General features: G+C 39.4%; 1 protein-coding gene across 5 annotated transcripts in view; it reads right to left on the reverse strand.

Moving 5' to 3' along the window:
- Positions 1 to 831: 831 nt before the first annotated feature.
- The window catches only part of WASHC3 (WASH complex subunit 3), a 33,969-nt gene continuing 16,146 nt past the window's right edge, over positions 832 to 18,654 (reverse strand). For 3 of the 5 annotated variants that reach the window (XM_074949717.1, XM_074949708.1, XM_074949699.1), the window contains exons 6-7: positions 8,911 to 8,975; positions 832 to 2,845 (exon numbers count right to left, since the gene is read on the reverse strand). In XM_074949717.1, coding sequence (XP_074805818.1) covers positions 2,761 to 2,845; positions 8,911 to 8,975 — 150 coding nt within the window. In that variant the 3' untranslated portion in view covers positions 832 to 2,760. Of the gene's footprint in view, positions 2,846 to 8,910; positions 8,976 to 18,654 lie in introns of those variants that run through there. The other 2 variants (XM_074949729.1, XR_012638949.1) reach the window with 2 other exon arrangements.

Consider the following 18,654-nt stretch of genomic DNA (forward strand, 5'->3'; position numbering starts at 1 on the left):
GAGCAAGGTCAGAACAATCTGCCAAAGATATGGTGGATTCCCCATCACTGAAAATTTTTAAATCAAGATTTAGAAATACAGCCAAAGATCTGTTCTAGGAATTATTCTGGGAAAGTTCTATGGCCTGTGTTATACAAGGGGTCTGACTAGATGATCACAATGGTCTCTTCTGGCCTTGGAATCCATAAGAGACAAGGTTCTGCAAAGCAGTTTCTCTTGCCAGGGCCTAACAACATGAAGTTGCCCTTGATAGGAGCCCATCCTCTGCTCACTTAGGGTGTATCTACAATGGAAAAAGAGGCAGAAGACAGGACTTGGCTTTCAAAAGTGCTGAGCACCCAGCAGCCACCATCAACTTAAAGCAAGAATGCAGGTCACTACTGGGATTTCAGTGGGAGCTGCTGGATCCTCAGCAGTTTGAGAGTCAGGTCACTTATTTAGTTGCCTAAATATGGATTGAGAAGTCTATTTGCTCCTCTTTTTAAAAATCTTGCCCCCTCCCCTCCCCACAAGACTATCACTACTTTAGCACATTCAGAATCAAGATATGTAGAAAAATAAAATTTACCTTTAGAGACGTTTACAAATCCTCCACAGTTAGCCTTATGTAACAGTGTAAAGTGATCACTGTGCAACTCCACCAATGAGAAAATGAAATGTAAAAATGTTAACTTGTTTTAAATAAGATTATGACAATTCTGTGAAACAGTCAGAGCAAAGATTTTCATATTGGTTATACAATGAACAGTCACAACTTGTTTACAAAACATAGCTTTAATTATATACACATGCTTCAATCAGTTTCAAATAGAATTCATGAAGTACCAGTGTCTTACTATATGTGAAAGAATAATAAACATTTAAGTTCTGAAATAACTATTTATTGCTAACGTATCTTAATACTTATTACTTGAGCAAATGCTAGCTTAAACTTCATCTATTAATACTCACTAGTTATTCTTTAGTGCACATATGGGTTATAGATATTTTAAATGTAGAGGTTATACAGAGAGGCTATGTCCACACTATAGGAGCTACAGCAGCACAGATACAGCACTGCAGCTTTGCCACTGTAATGCCATAGTGTAGAAATTTTCTATAGCGATGGAAGGGGTTTTTGGAAGAATTCTTCTGTCAACCTAGCTGTGTCTATATTGGGGCTTAAGGCGGCTCAACTACAGTGCTCAGGGTGTGAATTTTTTCCACATCCCCTATGTGACATGCGTCGCCAATCTAATTTTTAAGTGTAGACCAGGCCAGAGTTTCTCTCTTCCCATTGTGCTTATATAAGAGCTGTCCTTAAAAGTTACAGAATGAGCAGATGACTTGCTGGAGCAAAGCCTTTATCTGAAGCACTGCTCAAGGCAGGAGGATGTAATGAGCTCTCTAATAAAACCTGATACGTTTGCTCATAATCAAAGCTGCAGTTCTAGTCTTCCCTCTGTGTTTTAAGATGAACGTGAAAAGATGTTATTTAAAAGATCCAGCCAATCGAGTAGTTCTGCTGCACTTAGCCTAACATTTCAGTGTAGGAATTCAATTGTGACCCACTGAGACCAAGTACACTGAAGAATTTGATGTAAAATACATGGTATCATACAAGTCTTACAGAATTTCATGCTGTTTGGTCCATACAGTGAATTAAGTGTTTTAGAAAAAGATATTTGCTCTGTGGATAAGTCAGGCACAGAATGGGTTTCCTCATACCTCCTCCCCCCACCACGTAGCTTTACACTGCTTCAAAGACATCAACTCCAGAGGTGAGAGGATGGTTTATCATCTGGGTAAAATGAATCCTTGGCTTCTCTGCTGAAGCTATCAAAAAGGACACCAATTATAAGAGGGTTTCTTGTCCAACAGAAGATGGACTAAGACCACAGATCACTTCAAATGAGCCAAACAGCTGTCAGAGGATGGTTTCTACTTTTGGTTATTACTGACCTGTGTCACAGTGAATAAGTGGTGACAGGCTTCAGTATTCCGTTAATAATCTTCCAGTAACCCATTTCCTTCACAATGCCATTTTCAAAACAACTCGCTGGAGTTGTGTAGCCTTGTACTCCAGTCTAATCTGGATTTATACAGATTCATTTTTTTTTTTTAAACACAGAAATTTCTTTATCAAACTTTATATCAAATTTAGTCTGAAGCCAGAATACCAGTTTACACTTTGAAAGTTAGAGTTAATTTTTCTGAATATCTGATTTTTAGATCAGTTTGCAATACAGAACTCATTGTGTTCATTATAAAATAGCTAACTTTTGTATTTCTTGCTGCATCATTTAAGTATAAAATCATAACATAAGAAACATTACAGTGCATCAGTCTGAAATTAGGCCATTCCAATTTGAAAAGCCTAGCCTGCAAGCTATGGGATAGGAAGAATGAATTTAGATAAACAAAATGTTAAATTACAAGTCTAATCATATCAGACAAAAGTCTTTATTAGAGTTTCACAAATGACAGTTTAATATATAAATAGTATTTTTTACTTCTGAAAGACAGAAGAATCTTGTATAAGGCCTTCTCAGCTTGTGATAATGCATTATGAGCTATATTGATTGGGCTCTTAGTTCAGGTTGAATGTGTCTGTCTGTCTGTCAAAACTTCCTGGAAGAGAACACGAGGACCACAGCACCAAAAAAGGTGTTTCGTTTTGTTTGAGCCATATGAATAATTATTTACTATTCTCCTGCTATAATATAAAAAGCATGGAATATATAGCACTTATCAGAAGTTCTAAGGCAGAAATCAGTCTCTTTAGTCACTAAATGAAGATTCACTGTCAGAACTTTCTTCTGCATTCACTTCATCTCCCCAGGCAGGCACTAAGGCATCTGGTGTCCTAAAAGTGAAGGGAAAGATTACACTTGTTAAATTCCAGGGGAAAAAAAAATATGATCAAAATGCTACTAATAGCTTGGTTTATTTAGCAGCTTTCACCATAAATTTACACAGCATTTTAAAAACAAAACCTGAGTTTACAATCTAAGATATAAAAATATATTGGGTTAGAACCACTTCATTTTCAACTGATGTGTAACTTAAAATCCAGTGGACTGCAAGCTCTGAAGACCCAGTAGAGTTCAGATTGGAGACACATTAAGAGATCACCAGAAAATTCCTTAGCCACTAAAAGAAGTTTGACTGGCACCTGAAGAGAAAGCTGAAAGCAGACACTATTGATTAATCCAAATTCTTGTACAATCTTCAGGAGTTCTAGGACCATTACAGAATGGAACATGCTGTGCACCATTAAGCAGTGAAAACAGTACACGACAGGAAGTGAATACAGTACATAACTAAAACAGTAGGATAGTTTTAGGTAGGCAAGAACAATTAATCACTCAGACTGGAATTTGGCTAGGATACCAGGACTGAAAATCTGACTTGCAGAAAGTCTTCAATGACTACAAGCGGTCAAGCTTCTTGCATTTACTCTGAAATACAGGAAGTAGTGTATTCTTAGATATGCTAACACCATGCCAGAACGTTTGTTCTGTGTAAACTCTGGGGAAAGCGTGCCACCTAATGAATCACCACTTCCTGCAGGACCTGTTTTTTCTTGGAAGTCCCCCAGCCAAGTATTTCCCAGGCTCAATCCTGCTTAGTTTGTGAAATGTGACAAAGATAAGTGCCAGATGGGACATCACTCCTGGTACAATTTGACATTAAGTGTGTACATAGGGATGGAAGGTACCTATATTTGAGAGTAGTGGAGGGTTCAAATGAATGAAAACCAACTTCTCAGTTCATAGTTAATTACCACCTGCAAGATACATTAATATAGAATCAGATATCATAACTGCCAAGTCAATCATGCCATAGTATCCCATATCTAATGGTCATCTCCTAATACCTGCCACAGAGGTGCTTTCCAGCCTCAATTTTGCACATATTAAATCCACTTGAATTCATTTGATTTAGATGCCTGAAGTGCCTACACTGAGTCACTTGACGTGTTATAGCCCTATGAGAACACACAACAAAGGTTCTGCTTTCCCATGCACATCCCATACGAACAGCACCCCTCAGGATTATTCCTTATTACCATGGCACTGCAGCAATTTGATCTGTAGAGACCCGCAGACAAGATTAGAGCAACAGTGGTTAATCCCTGAAGTTCAAAAGTACAGGAGAGGACAAAATAGGATGTGTAAGAAAAATAAAAAATAAGGAAACATGGGGGAAGGAAGGGAGGAAAGATTAAGAGCTAAGGTCAATATGGAATTTTAAAAGTCACAGGCCAATAGTGGAGAGGAGAGATGATAGAGAAGGAAGAGAAACTACATCCCACTAGAAACAGCATCTCTTTCCAGTCAGAGAGAGAAAGTGCTGCCTTCAGAAAAGTCACTTCAGACACTGGGAAGCAGCAGGGAGAGACTAGATCACCTGATTTCTGGTATGAAAACTGAAGAAAGTGCCACAGTACCTTTTTAAAAAGGGGAAAAGGGAATAGAAGAAGAATAGGCCAGGCCAAGCTAAAGATCTAGCAACAGTGTGACTGCCATGCAGGAGGACAGTTAGATTTCCATGGCCCTGGGAATGGGCCTCCCTTCTCTAACCCCTTCTTGCAGGGCAAATGGAAGGGTTGGGAAAGAAGGGAAGACTGCCTGTTTTGGTACCAAAACGCTTTCGAGTTGTATCTGTTTTTCAAAACAAATTTTCCCCAGGAGGAATCCTTCAAGTTTTTGCTTGCAGATTTAAAAGCAAACACACACTTTGCCAAACAATTAGTTTGCTTTGTACAGGTAAGTTATCTACATAGAGATTTCCATATCAACAATTTTAAGACCATCTGCCTGAATGTTAGTACTTTGCAGAATCTTAAAAGGGGTTGAGGATGATCCCAAATGACGTATAATTCTTTCCCAGCATTTTCAAGCCAATATCCGCGACATTTTAAAATAAGGAACATGTTTCAACTTCTAATGGGCAGCCTTTTCTGGTTTAGTTTCACTGTTAGAATCCTGCCTTATACACCTAGCCATAAAAGAGGGACATTTACAAAAAATTAGTAACAAGTGGTAACATTTTAAGAGACAAAAAGTGCCTAGGATTTTCAAACAAGGTTTTGCTGACTACCTTCTACCTTGCATTTCCACTGTATGAGGTTTTTAAAAACAGTCTTACTGATCAGACTAGTGTATAGTATTTTAGTAGTTATTCCTAAAGACACAATCTTTACCTTATTAAAAGAAAGTGCTTGTTTCAGGATAGGCTGTTCAAAACAAGGTATGTACTACAGCTGGTTGAAATTTTTGCCAAAAAATATGTAGTTTTGTCAAAACTGAAAAATTTTCTGAAACTATTTTTATGAAAAAGTTTCATAAAAAGAATGATTAAAAGGTTGAGAATTTCATTTTGTTTTGGTTTTACCATTTTGTTCCAACGAGCATTATTCTGAGTTTTCCATTTTGTTCCAACTTTTCTTGTAGTTGGTCACATGATGCCCTGTGTGTTCACTGATTGGCTGACTACACAGTTTCAGATTGGTTCACCCTTGTGACTGAGGGTTTGGTTGTGTTTGCGTGATGCCATGCCTGCAAGAAGAGAAAGCAGCCTGCTTTCTGCATCAGCATCTTTTTGAGAAGATTCTCCCAGCCTAGTAGATTACAGGTTCTCTCTCTGAGCCCTGTACCTGGGGTGGTTCTATTGCTGTAAGAGGCAGACTTATTTAATTCATTGATTTCACCTAACCCTGCCATGGTTCAAGCCTATCAGAGGCTCGTTCACCTGCACATCTACCAATGTGATATATGCCATCATGTGCCAGCAATGCCCCTCTGCCATGTACATTGGCCAAACCGGACAGTCTCTACGTAAAAGACTAAATGGACACAAATCAGACGTCAAGAATTAGAACATTCAAAAACCAGTTGGAGAAGACTTCAATCTCTCTGGTCACTCGATTACAGACCTAAAAGTGGCAATTCTTCAACAAAAAAAAAAACTTCAAAAACAGACTCCAACGAGAGACTGCTGAATTGGAATTAATTTGCAAACTGGATACAATTAACTTAGGCTTGAATAGAGACTGGGAGTGGATGTGTCATTACACAAAGTACAACTATTTCCCCATGTTTATCCCCCCCCCCCAAACTGTTCCTCAGATGTTCTTGTCAACTGCTGGAAATGGCCCACCTTGATTATCACTACAAAGGGTTCCCGCCCCGCCACCCCACGCTCTCCTGCTGGTAATAGCTCACCTTAAGTGATCACTCTCCTTACGGTGTGTATGGTAACACCCATTGTTTCATGTTCTCTATCTCCCCACTGTATTTTCCACTGAATGCATCTGATGAAGTGAGCTCTAGCTCACAAAAGCTTATGCTCAAATAAATTTGTTAGTCTCAAAGGTGCCACAAGTACTCCTTTTTCTTTTTGCGAATACAGACTAACACAGCTGCTATTCTGAAACCAATCTTTTTCAGTGGATCCAGGAGACTGCAGCTTGCAAATAGCATTCTTGCATGGTGCACTTTTGAGTGCTAAATAGGCAAGCTTCCAAAAGTGGTCCAGAGTGGAGAAGCTCTGCAGCACACACAGCTGGAAGTGAAGGTATGGGAACCACCAATATCCACTTTGCCCAAGGCACACAGCTCCTCTGAACAGGAATATTTCCCTGTGGCACAGCTGACCACTCAGCACGGGGGTGGTGCTGTTGCTGGTGAGATTAGTGGCATGCCTCCACTTAATCCAGCATCACATGAAGTTGTTCTTGGAAAGGCTGAGAGACAGCAGCAGGCCACTGGCCAAAGACCATCATCTCCCTCTAAACACTCTGTTCCACTATTTCACTTCCAGAAAGGATGTGGTTGGTATTGGTAGTCTCAGCTCTCAGGTGCAGTGTGGGGGCAGTGGGGAGATGGGGAAAGAGGAACCCGCCTCCATCTCTGCTCGATATAGCTCTGGTGGGAACTCCAGGGGGGGGAAGGTTGTGCATTTTTCTCAGCAGCAAGAGTCATCACGAGCTATAATCCTCCAATCCCTTCCTGAAAATGCAAATAAGCAACTGCATTGCAGGTTTGGGAACATTCCAAAATTGACACTGTGGACATTACCAGTGCTATTTGCCAGCTCTGCAAAAAGAGGGAGAGACTACGCTGTGATCGAGCAAGCTCAGGACTTGGAGGAAAGCTAAAAGGCACTCTAACTACTAAAGAGCAGATGTTGACTGTGACACCACCAATGCTTTCCACAACTTTGTCAGCTAAGCCCTGCAGTACCACTCAACAGACCCTAATGGAGTACAGGGGGCAAAAATATGAATGCAACAGTGAAACTGACCAGAGAATGTGTGAGAGTGCTGGCCATGGACATGCTTCCTTCTTCCCACATGGAGGGTGAGGGCTTCAGATGCTTTGTGGCTGCAGTTGCCCCCAGGCGGCAGATCCCTAGCTGCTCTTATTTTGTCTAAAAGGCAGTGCCAGACCTTGGTGCTGCTGTGAGAAGTGCAGTACAGCTTGGATTGGTTAACTGTGAAGGTGGGAGCATGAACCTAATCATGGATGTGTGGACTAGTGGTCAGACAACTACATGTGTCTTACAGTCCACTGGAGGAGACGGGAAAGACTAACCATAGCACCAACAACATGAACATCTTCAATCGATGGGATGCCACGCTTTGCGTATCTGGATTTGATAAACAGCATAAATCCCCAAACATCTTGGACAAACTGTGTACTGTCTAGGATGCCTACAGCCCCTCAAACTCTTTTCTGGGTTTGTGGCAAGAGATAACGGAGTGAGCATCAAAAAAGCAGCGCATGATGGTGGCGTCACATGTCCCTTGCATTGCTCACTGCCTCAGGCTGATTGTGAGGGAATTTCTGGATGGGGATGCAAAGTTGCAGGCACTGCTGTCAACAACTAGAAAGCTCTATGGCCACCACTTCAGCTATCCCGTGAAGCACGCCACAATCATAGAGAGCTGCAGGAGACGCAAACTGCCATGTCACTAGATGAAGCAGGTGATCACCAGAGGAACTCCACCTTTACATGATAGAAAATCTCTATGACCAGAAAGAAGCAGTGGTAGCATTCTACACCTCTGGGCCCAGGCTAGCACAGCCAGATACCAGACTCCATTTGGCTCCCTTCCACTGGCTGCTCATGAAGAAGCTAACAGAATCCTATGGCACTTGGATGAGGCCACAAAGGTGTTAAGGAAGGTTGATGACTGAATCAGCCAAGTAATTCCCCTGCTGTGCCTGCTGGCGAGAGAATAGAGACAGAAGTAGACCAACTTCCAGGAACAGGGTGACATCATTGGGAAATCGCTGGTGAAAGTAATGCTGTTTACTCTTCTGCAAAAATCACCATCTCCAACGAATCAATCAGAAGCAGCACTACTGGCTGGCAATATATCTAGATCCCCCAATTCAAAACTACCATGGGTTCCTTCCTTTCAGTAGAAAACAACTTTGTCACTTAGGATTTAGATAACTCATTTAGGTGTATGTATTTGCTTGCTTTAACACACATTTATTTTTCCTAGTTAATAAACCTTCAGATAGGTTATTCTAGGATTGGCTACATGCATAGTCTTCGGTGTAAGATCTAGGGTTCCAATTGATCTGAGGTAAGTGACTAGTCTCTTGGGACTGAAAGCAACCTGAATTTTTGGTGTAAGTGACCATTTATCACTAAATCCAGTTTGTTGGGGTGGTACAATAGACTGGAGAGTACAAGGGGACTGTCTGTGACTCCATGGTAAGACTGTTCTAGTGATCCAGGAGTTCACATTCATTGCCAGCTTGGTAAAATCTAACTGTAGAACATACTACCTGTTTGAGGTATCTGCCCTGAGATAGGCACTCTCGGTCATTATCCACTCCAGACAGCATGACTGAAGCCTTTAAGTGCATAGCACTCCAACTCTAATATAAAGATAGAAGTATTACTTACTCAAGGAGATCTGGGTCTAGCCCCTCAGAAATCATTTTGTTTCTTATTGCCATTACAGGAACACCCTGTGAGGGAGGGGGAAAAAAAAGTGTTTAAGTGGTATACTACTACTACTAACCAAAAAGTGAAAATCTACTGGAACAAATAGACTCCACAGTTGCTTTTAGGCACAGATCATGTGCAATGCTTTTCTGTGCTGACTGAACCATATCACTGCTGTTGAATAAGTATATGGAAACTCTTTAGCTATGGTGGCACCTGGAGCAACAGGGCAAATGTTCATCATTTTAAGCTTCGGAGGGATTTCTCTACTTAAACAAGGAATAGAGAGGGTGATCTGCATTTACAATTGTAGGCATCAGCAATACAGCTGACACCATTAATATAATATATGTTCAAAACCAAAATTGTTGCACTTTCTAAACTTCATTGTTCAACCATTTGCTTTTTGCTACATCCCCTTCATCATCTGTATATTGTCTGTTTAAGATTGTAACCCCGTTTGGGCAGAGTCAGTCATTTTACCATTACTGAAGTGCCTAGTACTCTAAGGCTTTGACCTTACATATGTGTAACTACTCACAATAAAATTATGCACATGCATGTTTAACTTTAGTCCCTAATACAGTATTCATTCTTAATTTACAGCAGATGTTCAAGTATTTTCTATCTTACAAAAAATTAACAAGTCAGGAAAGAGTAACAATCCAAGGTTATTTAATTCATAAAGACACTGCTCCATCAATATTTTCCATATGCTTTAAAATTAGGTATTCTAATAGGTTATAGTCTACAAAAAGGGCAAACTACTTGGTACACAAGATGAAACTAGATTTGTTTGCGTTTAATGACTTAAAAGTGAAGTTAGCAATTACATGTTACAATGCCAAGAGTAACAAACATTCAGCTGCTTAACAGTGCAAGAAGTGGGACTGAACCCGATAACTGAACACACATCCTTTCTGCCTTTATGTAGCCAGTCAGGAGGGGATTAAAAAAAAAAGATGAACAAACTTTAAAGGATATTTTATTTAAAATTAAAGGTGTTTTTTTTTAAACTATTAAATTAAATATGACAGGTTGTCAATGTTAAGACCTACATTTACTAAAATCTATTAAAATTAAATATTTAGTACATATTTGCTACTAGGTTTTACAGAAAGTCAAACCACTGAATGGGTGGAAGCTACTGGTGAAGCACCCAGAGTTTGCAGAAGTGTTTAACCAGCTTTGGACAGCAGTGGCCTCCTCTGTAGGTACAGAGAGCTTATTTTCTTCATTTCAGTTTAATGACTAGTTCATTCAAAATTAAGAAACACATTGGGAGTTGAAAAAGCAGGAAAACTGGATTTCTTCTTCTTCCAATCTGTGAATAAAAACTAGGTGCAAGGATGAAATCTACTGGTTCCAAAACCTTGAAGGATGTAGTGACCAGAAATAATCAGATGAAATAAATAATAATTTACTACAGATAATACTTCCTTTAGTAAATCAGCTTTAAATGCAAAAATATATCCAGGACATTTAATACAAATTTAATACAAAATTAAAATGCTGGCTTTGTGCATTAATTGAATCTGAATATCCATCCAAATAGAGCTTAAAGCACAGGTAAAAAAATTAATCTAGTAAATAAGAAACCCATCATTCACCATTTTCTAAAATATAAAAATTAAGAATCTGACAAAATGTAAGTTAAGCTATACGAATGCTTAAATTCTGTAGAGATATAGAGTATCCTCCTGATCAGCAAAAAGAAGCACCAAATTTAGTGTAAAAGCTATATTTAGTTGCAAATAAACATGTTTTAATGACTACCAAGGATTTAGAATTCAGCCTTTCTTCAGGAAAATGACTAAAAAGTACAAATGTAATACATGATTAAAATTGATATTTAAATCAAGGTTTCCTGGTTGCTGATTTAAATCAGTGAGTTAAGTCTGTCACCCCGTGGCCAGTTCAAATCTGGTGCAGAAGTAGTAGACAAGTAATATTTTACACAATGGCTGTTCAGTGATTTATAGGCAATGAGATTGAACTACCCCATCATTGCTAGTAGTCCCTTCAAATCAGGGTTAAAAAGGTTGATCTCATCTACAAAAGCACTTCACTAGTCATTTTCCCACCATTGTCTAGCACTGGTGAAGTTTCACTTTTAGCAATAGAGGAAGTCCTAGAGCAGACAGGGTGCAGATGTGGGGGCTTCTAGTTTATTGCACTGAATGCAGCATGTATAATTACCTATCTCATGGACAGGTGGTGTACGTGTGCATTCAGTGCAAGCAACTCATGGGCCTAAGAGACCAAGTACAGGCTCTTTAAATCAGAATGGCTGAACTGGAGGAGCTAAGAGAGACAGAGATATATAGATGAGACTTTCAGGGACACAGTAGAGCAGTTCCACCCCCAAGTCTGATTGCCTCTGTGCTGTTAAGGAGGATGAAAATCTGGAGGAAGGAGAACACCAAACTGGAGCAGAGGGAAACAATCCCATAGTTTGGACAATTCTTCCAGATGATGTCATGGTCTCATCTCACATTAAGTCTACCCCTCTAGGGGAGGGGAACCTAGTTATTAGGAAGAGACAAGTAATAGAAATGGGGGATTCCAGAAGATGACCAGGAGAACTGCATGGTGAAGACCTCTCAAGATGTCTTGATAGACATATATGGATGGTCACACATAGGTACCAATGACATAGAGAAAGGTAGGAGGGAGATCCTGGAGGCCAAATTTAGGCTGCTAGGTAAGAGATTCAAGTCCAGGACGTCCATGGGAAGCATTCTCCGAAATGCTTCCATTTCCACACATAGGGCCACTTAGACAGGAAGAACTGCATGGCTGCAATGAATGGATGACACGAGGGTGTTCAGAGGAAGGATTTCGGTTTATTAGGAAGTGGGACACCTTTCGGAAAAGGAGGAGCCTATACAGAAAGGATGGGGTCTACCTAAACCAAAACAGAACCAGATTGCTGGCATGTAAAATTAAAAAGTTGTAGAGGAATTTCTAAACTAAAGAGCTGGGGAAAGCTGACATACAGAGGAGCACATTGTTTGGACAGAGCCACCCCTCTGGGAAGGATTTATTAAAGGGGATACTCTATATCCTTGTAAAGAGAAGAGGATAGAAGTTGATAAAGTACAGTTAGGAACTAAAGTGAAACAGTCAAAAACAAAAAAGTATCCCATTCAATTACATCACATGAAGGCAGACAACTAAATATTGACAGATTTTATAAGTGCTTGTACACAAATGCTAGAAGTCTAAATACTAAGATGGATGAACTTGAGCACCTGGTATTAAATGAGGATATTAATATAACAGGCATCACAGAAATTTGGTGGAATGATGATGATGATCATCATCATCAATGGGACACAGTAATACCAGGGTACAAAATATATAGGAATGATAGAGTAGGTCTTGCTTGTGGGGGAGTGACACTGTATGTGAAAGAACAGAGTCAAATACAGTAAAAATCTCAAATCAAACTCTACCACAGAATCTCTATGGATAGAAATCCAATGTTTGAATAATAAGAGTATAGCAGAGTATCCTCATGTTGACTGGATTCATGTCACCTCAGGATGGAATGCTGAGAAAATTTTGACACCATTAATGACTGCTTCTTGGAACAGCTAGTCCTGGAACCCACAAGTGGAGAGGCAATTCTTGATTTAGTCCTAAGTGGACCACAGGATCTGGTTCAAGAGGTGAATAGCTGAACCACTCAGTAATAGCAACCATAATGTAATAAAATTTAACATCCTTATGGGAGTGGAAAAATACCAGTGAAACCAACCACAGTATCATTTAACTTCAAGAAGTGCAACTACATAAAGAATGAGGAAGCTAGTTAAATGGAAATTAAAAGGAAGAGTCACAAAAATGAAATGTACGCAAGATGAATGGAAGCTATTTAAAAACACCGTAACAGAGGCTCAAACCAAATGTAACCCCAAATTAAAAAAAAAGGGGGGGGGGGCAAGAGGACCAAACAAAACAAAAAAGGCTACCATGGCTAAACAGAGCAAAAGAGGTGGCTAGAGACAAAAAGGCATCCTTTAAAAATTGGAAGTCAAATTATACTGAAGAAAACAGAAAGGAACATAAACTCTGGCAAGTTAAGTGTAAAAGTACAATGAGACAGGCCAAAAAAGCATTTGAAGAGCAAAGAGCAAAACAGACAAACTAAGAGCAAAAAAAAAATGTTCAAGTATCTCAGAAGCAGAAAGCCCAAACAATCAGCAGGGCTACAAGGTGATAAAGGAGCACTCAAGGAAGCGAAGGCCATTGAGGAGAAGCTAAATAAATTCTTTGCACTGATCTTCACTGCAGAGGATGTGAGGGAGATTCCCACACCTGAGGCATTCTTTTCAGGTGACTAATCTGAAGAACTGTCCAAGACTGAGGTGTCCGTAGAGGTGGTTTTGGAACAAAATGATTTAAGCAATAGGTTGCATATCACAGTTAGTAGTTCTGCAATTTCATATTTGAGTTCCTTCACAACTCTCAAGTGAGTACCATCTGGTCCTGGTGATTTATTACTGTTTAATTTATCAATCTCTGTACCTTATGACTGGAGGATAGCTAATAGGACACTGATTTTTAAAAAAAGACTCCAGAGGTGATCCTGGCAATTAAAGGCCAGTAAGCCTAACTTCAGTACCAGGCAAGCTGGCTAAAACTCTAGGAAAGAGCACAATTATCAGACACATAGATGAACATGGCATGCTGGGGAAGAGTCAACATGGCTTTTATACGGGGAAATCATGCCTCACTAATCTATTAGAATTCTTTGATGGTGTCAGCAAACACATCACAAGGATGATCCCCTTGAGACTTTCAGAAAGCCTTTGACAAAGTACCACACCAACAGCTTTTAAGCAAATTAAGCAATCATGGGTTAGGAGGGAAGGTCCTCTCATGGATCAGTAACTGGTTAAAAGATAGGAAACAAGGTAGGAATAAATGGTCAGTTTTCACAGTAGAGAGAAGTAAATAGCAGGATCCCTTAAGGATCTGTACTGGACTAGTGCTGTTCAATCTCTGTAAGTGATCTGGAAAAAAGGGGTAAACAGTGAGGTGGTAAAAAGAAGATACAAAATTACTCAAGATAGTTAAGGCCAAAGCTGACTGCGATGACGTTCAAAGGGATCTCAGAAAACTGGGCAAGAAACTGGCAGATGAAATTCAATGTTTATAAATGCAAAGTAATGCACATTGAAAAAAAAATCCCAACTATACATACAAAATGATATGGTCTAAATTAGCTGTTACCACTCAAGAATGATCTTGGAATCATTGTCAATAATTTTCTGAAAACATCTGCTCAATCTGTAGTGGCAGTCAAAAAAGCTAGCAATGTTAGAAACCATTCTGAAAGGAATAGATATGACAGAAAATATCAGTCTCACTATGTAAATCCAGAGTGTGTCCAACCTTGAATACCGTGTGCAGTTCTGATCTCCCCATCTCAAAAAAAGATATTAGAATTGGAAAGGGTACAGAGAAAGGCAACAAAAAAGATTAGGGGCATGGAACAGCTTCCATATGACGAGAGATTAAAGAGACTGGCACTTTTCAGTTTAGAAAAGAGACGACTAAAGGAGGATATGAGAGAGGTCTATAAAATCATGAATGGTGTGGAAAAAGTGAATAAGGAAGTATTATTTACTCCTTCACATAACATATGAACCAGGGGTCACCCAATGAAATTAATAGGCAGCAGGTTTAAAACAACATAAGGAAGTACTTCCTCAGACATAGCACAGTCAACTTGAACTCATTGCCAGGAGATGTTGTGAAGGCCAGAAGTGTAACTGGGTTTATGGAGGATAGGTCCATCATCAAAGGCTATTAGCCAAGATGGTCAAGGACACAACTCCATGCTCCGGGTGTCCAGCCCAGGGACTGGATGACAGGGAATGAATCACTTGAAATTGCACTGTTCTGTTCATTCCCTCTAATGCCTCTGACACCAGCCACTGTTGGAAGACAGGCTACTCGGCTAGATGGACCGTTGATCTGACCCAGTATGGCCATTCTTATGTTCTTTCCATCATGTTATCTAATTTATTAACTGGCTACTCATGTGTGTCATGGCAGAAGTGGATCTTCAGGAAATATTAGAATGCTGAAAGCATAGAGAGACTATGCAGTCCTCCAACTCATGAAGGGCATTCTAGATGTAAGAGAGCTTGGGAACAGTTGTGGGAGAAGCAGACAAATGTGTTGAGGCAGGCACCATCAGTGGAGTGGATGTGACTAGAAGCAACAGGAAAAGGTGGGAAAGCAAGAAAGGGTAATTTACACAGGGCCTTGAAAGCAAGGGCAAGAAGCCTAAACTTGATGTAGTGGAGGAGAGTAGAAGTGAAAGGATTCAAGGGGCGGGGTGTGTGTGCGACACTGGTCAGATAACAGGTAAGAAAGATTATTTTAGCAGTTGTGTTTTGTATGAATTGGGAGGCACAGAATAAGGTTACCAGGAAGAGCCGACAGGAGAATATTTCAATCATAAAGGCAAGAAGTGAGGGTCTGAATGAGAGTTTTAGCAGGAACTGGAGGGGAAAAAAAAAAGTGTTGGAAATTATACAAGAAGGAGTGGCAAGATTTAGACACAGGCAGGATCTGAAAAACCAAATAGGCTGTTGGAGAGGACTCCCTTCCTGAACCTGCCAGTTGTGAGCCTGGGTGACAAGGAAAACTGTGGTGTTGACAGTGGTCGCAGAGAAAGAGGGAGCAGAAAGAGTTTGGGAGGAAACATCAGTTCAGTTTGGGCCATGTTAAGCTTATGGCAATATATCCAAAAAGAGAGGATGAGTAAGACTAAGCAAGAGGAGGAAAGTTGGGAGTGGACAGGTAGATTTGCAAGTCAACAGTGTAAGATGGCAAGTTGAAGTCATGTGAGCCGTTATTACTGAGAAGAGGACAAAATGAGAAAGGCCGGCAGAAAAGGAGGACCTCCTAAAAGATACACTGAAGGTATGGCCAGAGAGGCAGGAAAGGACAACTATTAATCCGGAACATTTCAAGGAACAATTAGAATGGGAAAATAGTTAACAGATGCAGCAGGAAAGAGGACATGAGAATGGAAGCACAATTTAAAATGACTCCTCTGAATATAATAGCAATATATAAATTCAAGCCTGAGTGTGCACTGGAATGTAAGCGGTCAATTATACATATGTTAAGATTTAGAGAGAAAAATGCCTTCCTTTCATTGCAAACCCTTCAACAGCTTGTATGCTTATTCAGCAACACCTAAACATTCTCCTTCTGGACAGGATACCCTAGAACAGTTTGGCCCACAACATTTTGAAAGGAATGTTCCAACAGTATCTGCTCCTGTGTTTCCACTAGTACTGCTCAAAGAAAACTTGTTGCTTTGCCATCCTCTGCTGCAGAGGTCAAGAAACACCATCTGGATGACTGCATGCCAAAAAGAAAGTATCTAGTTTCTGATCTCCAAGGGACTGAGCTTCTGGTGGTCTAAAAAGGACATGGGAGACCTCAAAAGGTAAATGAACAGCAGTGTGGGATTTTCTGGCACTGAACAAATACTGTTTGTCCAAGGTAAGTAAAAAAAAAAAAAAAGAGCAGGCAGCCATGACCGATGGATTAGAGAATCATGTCTGTACTACCATCACAGGAGACAGAACATAGAGTGCCCAGTCTGGTGAAACGATAGCAATGCTAATTTTGTTACTGTGATTAATATTTTCCTGTGTGTGCTTGCACTGAAAAAAAATCACAATTCTAATTTTATATATAAGTGATCACTTTCAACAAACAATTAAGCTCAGGAGTTTGTAATATAGTGTCAGATATCGATTAATTTACTTTTATTACTGGGTGTCTCACAGCTCTGTTGCCATCTGCCACATTGAAACTTCAACCCAAAGGTGGTGGTGATGGTTGTTTTTTAAATGCATAAGCCCTTTGGAGTGATACACAACTACAAAATCTCTAAAATTCTCTCCTGAATTTTAGGATTCAAAAGTCCTGGAAGCTAATTGTTTTAACAACTAAATTAGAAAAACAGAACAATTAAATCTTTTGCACTTGTGTTGTAGCAGTTTCAGAAAACATCAGACTTGTCAGCTTCTACATGAATTTGTTATCTGTGATGAAAATACATGAAAGGTTAAGCCTGTGATGTTCCTATCCAATTCTAAACAAAAGCTTTACACAAGTAAAAAATTCACTTATCCTGGGATTTTTTTTTTTTTTATTAGCAGGTAATTCCAAAATACTACCAATATCCCTAGCCTAAACCTTGTGTGTAGGTTCAGCTACTTCTAGGGTTCCTAGCCTAGCCAAGTGAAATGGGAACCCATACTCACTTTCTGAATACTTAAATATTGGCTCAGACTGAACAAAAATACCAGACTTACTGGTCTGATCAGATATGGCAAAACCTATATAGTATTTTATCTGTTTTGATATATCAACAAAGATTTTGTACATAAATCCAGTAAGGACGGGTTCTGATAAGTGCCCAAGGAATTTTTGTTTGCAGTGTTGTTGCAGCTCTGTTGGTCCCAGGATATTAGAAAGACAAGGTAAGTAAGGTAATATCTTTTATCGAACCAACTTCTAAGAAGAATTCTGCATAGTTCGAAAGCCTGTCTCTTTCACCAAGAGAAGTTGGTCCAATAAGAGATATTGCATCACCCACTTTGTCTCTGTAAAGGCATTTTTATTGCTTATTTGGAAGAATATTTTCTTCCAGAATTTTATGTTTCAGAATTTCTAAGAATACTGTATTATAAAAACAATGTTAAGGATAGTCTTCACCCACAGCTTCCATCAATCTCATGAGAAATTGGAAGTGGTTAAGATGAACACACACATACATACCTATCCTTTGATATAGTGAAAAGTCTTTATTTGCCAATATTCTAATTTAACACACCAAACACTAGATTTATAAATCAAGTAAAAACAATGTGTCTAATGGCCAACGTGAGGGGAATTTAAGACCATACCAAACTGAGTGTTCCTCAAAAAATATGAACTACTAGTTTGGAGTTTTGTGAATAAGTTGTCAGATTTGAAAAATATTTCCATTCACGACCAGTTTTTTTTAAGACTTATTGCAAGGTAGTTGTGTTCCTTCTAAAATTTAAGATAAATTTATTTTTAATCCGAGTGCTGTATTTGATCCACCCACCACTACAGATGCTTCTTTTATAGATCAGTAAAAACATATTTGAACTTAAAACAACAAAACTTTCCAAGTAATTCTCTGCCCAAGAGTTTTTTCTGTCTCTACTATATTTGCTAAATGTTTCTTAAAATAAGTGAATGACCTGTGTGTTCATAAACAGGAACTTTATGGTTAATTATGATGCAAACAGTGTCCTCATTACTACAGAAATGTAATACAAATAGAAGCTGCAGTGTGCATGGATGGCTTAGAATGATGATAGAATTTTTATTTACATCCATTTATGTCTAGGCCAGGTCAGCATTTACTACCAGTCTCTCTACCCACGAGAGATGTTTAGTGGGCCATGTAAAATAAATTGGTGATTTCAGTCCAGAACCTGATGGGCAGATGTTCACAGGAGCATGAGACAGAATCACCAACACAATTAGCACACTTGCTTACAGCATTAGAAAAGTAAATGACTGAACAGGCATGGAAATGAACCATTCTTTCTATCTCAGGAAGCAGTCCCTCCACACAGTTATGACAAGATGGCAGGGAAATCTGCATTTGCACTAACTATGCGG

This window comes from Natator depressus, chromosome 1 (assembly GCF_965152275.1).
Source record: "Natator depressus isolate rNatDep1 chromosome 1, rNatDep2.hap1, whole genome shotgun sequence".
NCBI lineage: Eukaryota > Metazoa > Chordata > Testudines > Cheloniidae > Natator > Natator depressus.